This window comes from Vitis riparia, chromosome 19 (genome assembly GCF_004353265.1).
Source record: "Vitis riparia cultivar Riparia Gloire de Montpellier isolate 1030 chromosome 19, EGFV_Vit.rip_1.0, whole genome shotgun sequence".
In the NCBI taxonomy this organism is placed as follows: Eukaryota; Viridiplantae; Streptophyta; class Magnoliopsida; order Vitales; family Vitaceae; genus Vitis; species Vitis riparia.
In genome coordinates this window covers 12,215,239-12,224,878 of record NC_048449.1, presented here as the reverse complement: position 1 = coordinate 12,224,878, position 9,640 = coordinate 12,215,239, and the positions used below count along the sequence as shown (strand labels likewise).

Here is a 9,640-nt window from a genome sequence, read left to right as displayed (position 1 = left end):
CCTTGCAGTGGTGTTCACACTTGATAAATTCAAGAACTGTCTTTTAGGAACTTTAATAGTAATTTTTACTGATCATTCGACCTTGAAATATCTACTCAACAAAAAGGATGTCAAAAAAAGACTTATTAGATGGATCCTTCTTCTTCAAGAATTTAACATTCAAATCAAGGATAAGCAAGGGGTAGAGAATGTGGTTGCTGATCATCTATCCCGAGTTAAAGTAGAGTCACATTTCAAGGAAGCACAGATTAATGATAAGTTTCTTAATGATGCACTTTGTACAGTGGAGAAGTTGTCTTGGTTCACAAATATAGTCAACTACTTGGCAACTAGAGAGCTTTCCTCAAAATGGAACATGGAGATGAAAAAGTACGTGAGCAAAACACTAGGCTTGGGATGATCCATATTTGTATAAGTTTTGCCCAAATCAAATTACTTGGAAATGTGTTCCAGAGGATGAACAACAAAACATATTGCGAATGTGCCATGAGGGAGCTTGTGGAGGTCATTTTGCTTTGAGGAATACTTCAACAAAAATTCTATAGAGTGGATTCTATTGGCCAACTATGTTTAAGGATTGTAACACTCATTGCAGAAGTTGTCCATAATGTCAACAATTGGGGAAAATCAACACAAGGTATCAAATGCCATAAAATTATATTTGTGTTGTTGAGGTCTTTGATTGTTAGGGCCTTGACTTTATGGGACCATTCCCTCATTCTTTTGGTAATCTCTATATTTTAATGGGAGTGGATTATGTTTCTAAATGGGTAGAAGTAGTGGCATGCAAGAGCAAAGATCACAAAGTTGTGCTCAAATTTTTAAAGAAGAATATTTTCTCTAGGTTTGACATTCTGAGAGCAATCATTAGTGATGGAGGTTCACACTTTTGTAACAAGCCCTTTTCCACTCTTTTGCAGAAATATGGAGTGAGGCTTAAAGAGTCCACCCCATATTACCCTCAAAAGAATGGGCAAGTTGAGCTAGCAAATCGAGAGATTAAAAGAATCCTCATTGAAGTAGTCAATACTACAAGAAAAGATTGGTCTACCAAGTTAAGTGATGCACTTTAGGCATATAGAACAACCTATAAGACTATCTTTGGCACGTCACCGTATCAGACTATTTATGGTAAATCATGTCATTTGCCTATAGAGCTCGAACATCATGCATATTGAGCTATAAAGAAGATGAACCTTGATTTGGATCAAACTGGAGCTAAAAGGAAATATGATCTGAATGAACTTGAGGCATATCAAAATTAGAGTTATGAATGCTTACGTAATGCAAAGGAAAACCACAAATTCTACCATGACAAAATTATTTTACGAAGGGAGTTCAAGCAAGGTGAAAAGGTGTTGTTGTACGACTCCAAGCTTCACATTTTTCCAGGAAATCTTAGGTCAAGGTGGAATGGCCCTTATGTGGTAAAGGAAGTCTTCCCTTATGGCACCATGACCTTTCAAAATCCGAGGACTAGTAATGAATTCAAAGTTAATGGTCAGCGCTTAAAACATTTCATTGAAAGATTTGAGACACAAGAGGAGAATCTCCATTTTCTTTATGAGAATGTTCAAAAGGGTTGAAGTATTTTCTGAAAATTTAATAGGTAAAAATTAAATTTAATTAAAAATTTTATTTATTTAATTTCCCTTTTTATTTTATTTTTATTTTTTTTATTTACTTTCCTTTGTTTAGTTTTGTTTTTTCAATTAGTCATTAGTGATTAATACTCAAAAAGTGCTATTTTATAGCTTGTAATTAACTCTTTAAAACACTTTTGAGTAGTAGGTATTACCTTTTAACTCAATTGGCATGTTAAGGACCCTTGCAATTGTTTCTAATCAAATTGTGTTAAGTTTTGGTGTTTTTGATAGCTTTTTTTATCACCAAAGCAATCTAAGATGAGGGAGAGCTTTATATAATCCATGGCAAAGAAAATGGAAACTCATTTACATGAAGAATTCAAGCTTTGGAGCTTCGTAGTTCTTTGCCAAATCAAATTAAGAATGAAAGGAGGAAAAAGAGAGAAATCTAACATGAAGAAATTCAAGAGGACAGCAACCATTGGACACATTTCGAGTACTTACTGGAGTCTATTTTATACATACTATATGTCATTTCGAAGCTCGGGAAGTCAGGAGTCTAACACTTCAAACAGTGTGTTTTAAAAATGGAGGATGGGTTTTCACTTCACAATTGATATTAATTCAAAGCTGAATTGGTGTTTTTTGATTTCAAGGTTAGCTTTAAAAGAAAACATAAAGATGTTTGAGTGAAAAAGGTTTGGTTTTAAGCTAACTAAAAATAGTAACTGATTTTACTAATAAAAAAAAACGTTTCTTGGAGTTTCAGATCACTAGGCTCAGATTCCTTATACAAAAAGGGAGTTCTGGTCACTTGAATCTTTTCCTCGCATTGGGGATTTAACATATAGTTATTTCCCGAACCGGTGTGGTACAGATGCTTCCCCTTAATGGTTTCAAGCACTAAATTCCTCTCACTGATGCATCTTGCAATGGCTCGTGCCTCTCACCTAGCATTTGCCATTCAAGGTGATGCTTAACCTTAGATTTCCCTTCACAAGCTCGCAAAAGATAACTAATGGATGTCTCCTTAGAGTCCAAAAGCTTATCGAGTGTTGGCTATTCTAGAAAATCCTACCTTCAAGTCACCTCCCCAAGGCTCGCAAGAGGTAAACTATTGCATCTCAATGGATGGAGATCACTTGCCTTACCAAGTGTTAGCCCAGGTGATTTAAAGGCGTTTTAAGTTAACTAAAAACATAGAAATCATTAACGGGTCACACTTTCTCTTTATTAAAAGCTGAAACAACAAAACTTCCAATTTTTGCATGTGGAAACTTACCCGGCTTTCTTCACTCCAAGAGACAAAGAGCCTAGCCACTCATCCTCTGAAGAAACATCCTCAGAGTTTGATTTGCTAGAAATAAAAATAACGAGAAAACAAGAATATATAGGAAAAGCAGAGCAAGTGCTCTGTAGATATATTTCTTACTATCATCGATTACATATCTAATATATGATCTATTCCCTTCTTTCTTTACATTGGTTCAAAGATATATATATAGAGAAGATATTTTCTAAGAAATATCCCATTGGGTATATTTCTTACTGAAGCTCGGGAATTCAGGAGTCCAACGCTTTAAACAGTGTGTGAATCGGAGCTGAAATGAAGAAGTTATGGCCGTTTGAAGACAACCGCATCAAGCTGTGCGAAATTTCGCAGCTGTGAAATGAGTTGCGAAACCCACCTTTGGCACACGAGTGCCATTTCGCAGCCCATGCCTCTATCTTCGCAGCTACAAACCACGTTGCGAAATCACCTCCAAGCTATGAATGAAGTTGCGAATCATCTCCAAGTTGTGGAATCATCTCCAAGTTGTGAAATCACCTCAAAGTTGCAAAACCAAAGTTAAAACTTGCAAAATGGATAATTCAACATGTGAATCACCTTGTGAAATCCACCTGTGTAAACTCAGATATTTGCAATCGACTTAGTTAGATTTTTTTCTCAAGATATTTTCTCCTTGTAATCAATCAAAGATATTATTGGGATATTTCTTAGAAAATATCTTCTCTATATATATATCTTTGAACCAATGTAAAGAAAGAAGGGAATAGATCATATATTAGATATGTAATCGATGATAGTAAGAAATATATCTACAGAGCACTTGCTCTGCTTTTCCTATATATTCTTGTTTTCTCGTTATTTTTATTTCTAGCAAATCAAACTCTGAGGATGTTTCTTCAGAGGATGAGTGGCTAAGCTCTTTGTCTCTTGGAGTGATGAAAGCCGGGTAAGTTTCCACATGCAAAAATTGGAAGTTTTGTTGTTTCAGCTTTTAATGAAGAGAAAGTGTGACCCGTTAATGATTTCTATGTTTTTAATTAACTTAAAATGCCTTTAAATCACCTGGGCCAACACTTGATAAGGCAAGTGATCTCCATCCATTGAGATGCAATAGTTTACCTCTTGCGAGCCTTGGGGAGGTGACTTGAAGATAGGATTTTCTAAAATAGCCAACACTCAGTAAGCTTTTAGACTCTAAGGAGACATCCATTAGTTATCTTTTGCGAGCTTGTGAAGGGAAATCTAAGGTTAAGCATCACCTTGAATGGCAAATGCTAGGTGAGAGGCACGAGCCATTGCAAGATGCATCAGTGAGAGGAATTTAGTGCTTGAAACCATTAAAGGGAAGCATTTGTACCACACCGGTTCGGGAAATAACTATATGTTAAATCCCCAATGCGAGGAAAAGATTCAAGTGATCAGAACTCCCTTTTTGTATAAGGAATCTGAGCCTAGTGATCTGAAACTCCAAGAAACACTTTTCTTTATTAGTAAATTCAGTTACTATTTTTAGTTAGCTTAAAACCAAACCTTTTTCACTCAAACATCTTTATGTTTTCTTTTAAAGCTAACCTTGAAATGAAAAAGCACCAATTCAACTTTGAATTAATATCAATTGTGAAGTGAAAACCCATCCCAATGAACGATCCTAGAGCCACTATGGTATGCTAGCTGAGGCTATCCTAGTACATGGTGCAATAGGTTACAAATTTTGTTGATTACTCCCGTCTGAGGACCACAATCAAGGAACACCAGCTGGACACGAATCAAATGGCACCATTATCAGGGACCATTGAGAGGACATGAATCAGTTGATACACCAATTGGGAACGAATCAAATGGCGCCATTGCCGGGGATGGTGCCACTTTACAGTAATATCACCTTTTAGAGTACTTGTGATCTTCATCACAAGTTTGGTGACTTTTCTTTTCCTTTTACTAATTCTTTTTATTTTTTTATTTTTATTTGTTCATATTTTAGTATATCTTTTATTTAGTTTTTAGTTAATCTTAATAATTTTTTTTTTCTTTAGAATTTTTTTTCTTTTTTTTTTCTTTTGTTTTTTCTGTTTTTAATTCACAAATTGCTAGTTGTGCATGCCATATTGAATACGAGTTAGCAGAGGAAGCCATGAACTTCTTGAGTTATGTGGCTGAAGTTTCAAGAGGATGGGATGAACCAAATGCTAGAGATATGGGAAGAATGAAGTCTCAACCTAATGCTAAGGGTGAGATATATATTTTGAATGACGACATAGACATGAAGGCAAAGATTGCAGCTATGGCAAGGAGATTGGAAGATCTAGAAATGAAGAAGATGCAAGAAGTGCAAGCCATCTCTCAGACACCATTGCAAGCTATGCCTTGTGCCATTTGTGTATCTTATGAGCACTTGGTGGAAAAGTGTCCTACCATTCCAGTGACAAGGGAAATGTTTGGTGATTGCAACACCTACAATTCCAATTGGAGGGACCGTCCAAATTTCTCTTGGAAACCACAGCCACCTCAGTACCAGCAACCAGCTCAAGCACTTTCGCAAGCCTCGAACCTTGAACAAGCTATGGTGAATCTTAGCAAGGTCGTAGGAGACTTTGTTGGAGCTCAGAAATCCATCAATGCTCAGCTCAGTAAAAGAATTGACAGTGTAGAGAGTTCATTGAATAAAATGATGGATGGAATGCAAAATGATCTATCTCAGAAGATAGGTAATATCCAATATTCAATCTCAAGGTTTGCCAACCTCAACACAGTGCAAGAAAAAGGAAACTTTCCTTCTCAAGCACATCAAAATCAAAAGGGTATCCATGAAATGGAGGTTAATAAGGGGGAATCTTCAATGGTGAAGGAAATTAAAGCGGTTATCACTTTGAGGAGTGGTAAAGAGGTTGATCTACCCACATCCAAGCTAGAGCATAAGGTAGAGAGTGAAGGAGAAAGTCAAAGGAAAGAAAAAGGGGAAAAACATAGAGAGAGATGACTATGATCTTAATATAGATGAAGAACCACAGAGGATAGTCATCAAGGAAGAAATGATGAAGAAACACATGCCTCCACCTTTCCCCCAAGCTTTGTATGGAAAAATCATACAAGGCAAGTCTCAAGTGAGAGATGCAAACTTCATATGGGATCCAGGCAAGCTAAACCAAGGATCAAATTGTTTGATGGACTTAGTCTTTCTAAAGACTAGCTAGTCCATATCTTTTTGTTTTATTTTATTACTTGTTTTAATTTTGATTTCAATGCTTTAATTTTACTTTGTTTTGATTTAACATAGGTTTTTGGATGATCAAAATCAGGAGGAATTTCAAAAGAGGTGAAGGAAGGTTTAAAGAAGCCAACAGGAACCAAAAGTAAGAAAAATTCAGTGGTCTGCGAAATTTCGCAGCCCAAAATAGCCCCCTGTGAAAATGGCCATCTACTGCGAAATAATTTCGCAGCCACAAGGGACCATCTGCGAAATTGAGCTTTCGCTGTGAAAACGACCATCCTCTGCAAAATTATTTTGCAACCCCATACCCCCTTCTGTGAAAATTTTCGCAGCTGCGAAACACCCCCTTGGCACACGAGTGCCATTTCGCAACCCCCCAACCCCATTTCGCAGCTGCGAAATGGCCTGCGAAACCCTATGCGAAATTCCCCTTTGGCTGCGAAAATGGCCCTCCGCTAAGAAATGATTTCGCAGCCCCATAGCTACCCCCTGCGAAACCCACCTCTGACACAAGAGTGCCATTTCGCAATCCCACCCCCTCATTTCGCAGCTGCGAAATGGTCTGCAAAAATGCTCATTGGCTGTGAAATCACATTTAGGCTGTGAAATGGGATGCGAAAATGCCACTTGGTTGCGAAAATGGCCTTTGGCTGTGAAATCACCTTTAGGCTTTAGAATGGCTGCGAAATCACCTATTTGGCTGCGAAATGGTATGCAAAATTGGCCCTTGGCTGCGAAATGGGCTACGAAATCCCCCAATGGCTGCGAAATCACCATTTTGCTGTGAAACGACCTCCAAGCTTCAAAATGGCTGCGAAATCACCTCCAGGTTTCGAAATTGACTTGTGAAACGGAGGAGGGGTTTGCGAAAACACCTTGCAAAGCCAAGGGAAGTTACAAAAATGCCAACAGAGCTACGCGACCATGCATTTGAAGAGGAAAGACCCGCGCACCCTGAGATCACACACGAAGCCTCTCACTCCATTTCTGACTTCCTTAAACCATCAGAGCCCATAGCTCCAGCTGAGGAGACTATGCCACCTAAGGAGACTACTAGAATAGAGGTCAAAGTCCTGATCCAACCTACTCAAGAGGCCACCATAGATGCATCAGCTCCACAGGACCCTACCATTACTTGATCATCTCTTTACTTTTTTGTCTTTACATATTATATTAGTATACATAGTTCCATGTTTTGATGTTTTATATTCTAGGATTGGATGTATTACTGATGATACATCATATATAGACATCATTTTTTGTTTAAACTTGGCATTTTTCTATTTCCTCTACTCATTAACTCTTTTTTTTTTTTTTAAACATGTGGTTTCTCCTATATGACTCAGACTCCATGTCACTCAAGAGGTACCACTTCCTCCCTATTTTTCAATCGCTTTTGTCACATTGAGGACAATGTTCAGCTTGGTTGGGAGGAGAGTTGAGGAAGGAAGCTTTGTTATTAATGCTAAGTTATTTTGGTAATTTAGTTGCTTTTTGCTTAATTTTTAAATTTTTTAAAGTTTTTATTCTACTCTCCATGGTTATTAAGGAAGAATTTTCAAAATGAAATGGGAGAAATTGAATTTTTGTCTTTTTACTTGATTTAGAGTTTGTATTATGCTTACTAAAGTTGATGAATTGTTGAAACTTCTATTGAATTCAACCTTAGTTCTTCCACTTTAAGCTATTCACACACTGTGCACAATAGGTTCCGATTATAAGATGAAAGACTATTTCCCTCTTGACTTAGGAAAATTTAGACTTGGTACCTTTGACCTCATTTAGACGTAGAGCGCGCAGAGCTTTGAACCCAAACACATTACCCACAATGGAAGTAAACATGTTAGTAACAGAGCCTTCTTCAAAAAGGTCTAAAGGGTAAGCTACATAAGCAATAAATTGACTTTCTTCTCCAGCAACGGGCTCGATGTGGTAGCATCGTCCTTTGTAACGATCAAGGCTGGTAAGTCCATCAGTCCACACAGTTGTCCATGTACCAGTAGAAGATTCAGCAGCTACCGCGGCCCCTGCTTCTTCGGGTGGAACTCCAGGTTGAGGAGTTACTCGGAATGCTGCCAAGATATCAGTAGGTTTGGTCTCATATTCAGGAGTATAATAAGTCAATTTGTAATCTTTAACACCGGCTTTGAATCCAACACTTGCTTTAGTCTCTGTTTGTGGTGACATAAGTCCCTCCCTACAACTCACGAATTAAGAATTTTCACAACAACAAAACAAGGTCTACTCGACATGAATTAGGTGTTAATGAAACCTTTCACAGGAATCTTTCACAAAATTCTCAACTAATATTATCAACTAATCAGAATGGTTCATTATTAGATCATGGTATTTAATTCGCCAAATACATTATTATTTTATACTCTGTCATATGTGACAAGGAATTCCATGAATAACTGGCCTGGCCGTTTTGATCCTTTGGCACAACTCGATTCATTTAGTAGATCCTTTTAGGAGGCCCCCCTCTTAGTAAGCTTAGATCGAACCTATCCCATTTTTACAGTGCGATGGTTGGCTGTTCACGGACTAGCTGTACCTACCCTTTATTTTTTGGGGTCAATATCAGCAATGCAGTTCATCCAACGAGAAACCTAATCCGAATTATAGAGCTACGACACAATCAAACCCGAACAAACAAAATGTTGAATTGAATCGTACCAGTCTCTACTGGGGGTTCTTACCCTATATATGACGAGCTGAACTAGCTGTTTTCTTTTAAAATTCTTTCTAAAATGAAGAGAAAGAAAGAGAATAGTAATAGGCCAATGAGCCTTTGAAAAAAAAAAGAAAAAAAATGTTTTACTTGCCTTGAAACCTGAGCAAGGTCCGAGGGGTATATGGTGAAAATCTTTAAAACCTGGTGCCCTAAGCCTTCATTGGTTAGGAGTCACTGACCTCAATGCTCGTTACAAGGGTGAATAGGTGGAGTTTTAACATACTGTAGGTGCTTGGGTATTAAAATTCATTCTCAAAAGTCCAGGGTAAAATCCGAGGAGTTAGTGGTTGAAAGATCCTTAAAGCTTGATGCCCTAAACCTTAATTGGTTGGGAGTCATCAATGGACCCCCGTTACATGGACAATTTAGAAAAGAATACCTTTAAGCCTTGTACTCCTACAATGAAAAAAAGTGTGAAATAAAAGAGGTGCATTCCTAGCTTATTGGAGGTTGATCAGTTTGCTAAGCTTTGAAAAAGAACTAGGTTGGGGGGAGAGATTAGTTCAACATACTATATTTGGAAGCTAATAAATAACACTTAGATTTTTGTGGAAGAGTAAGGTTTGACCCTTTGGGAGTGGAAACTCTTGTTGAAGCGTAAATTTGCATAATGCCTTCTCTTTATGAATTGTGATTAGACAAGTTATTTGATAACTCTTGTTGAAGTTTGAGTTTTATTTCTTTAATGTTCCATGTGAGAGTTAGATCATCATGCCACTTGAAAATTGTTTTTTGATCAGCATTATGTTGTAAATTATAGTACTTTTTATTTTTCTTTTTCTCTCATTCATTGCTAAGGGACTAGCAATATGTCGGTTGGG

General features: G+C 37.4%; 1 protein-coding gene across 1 annotated transcript; it reads right to left on the bottom strand.

Moving 5' to 3' along the window:
- Positions 1–7,045: 7,045 nt before the first annotated feature.
- LOC117908212 (ribulose bisphosphate carboxylase large chain) lies at positions 7,046–8,455 on the bottom strand. Its single transcript, XM_034821853.1, has 2 exons — positions 7,855–8,455; positions 7,046–7,080 (listed from the first exon to the last, which is right to left on the bottom strand). Exons 1-2 carry the CDS (start codon positions 8,270–8,272, stop codon positions 7,046–7,048), a joined length of 453 nt encoding a protein of 150 aa, XP_034677744.1. The 5' UTR covers positions 8,273–8,455.
- Positions 8,456–9,640: the final 1,185 nt, after the last annotated feature.

What these genes read in the sequence shown, in the direction of transcription:
- LOC117908212 (XM_034821853.1), bottom strand. Translation starts at nt 8,272, where the DNA reads ATGTCACCACAAACAGAGACTAAAGCAAGTGTTGGATTCAAAGCCGGT. An exon ending in ACGTCTAAATGAGGTCAAAG is followed by an intron (nt 7,081 to 7,854) that starts GTACCAAGTCTA and finishes TGATGGTTTAAG; the next exon opens with GAAGTCAGAAATGGAGTGAG.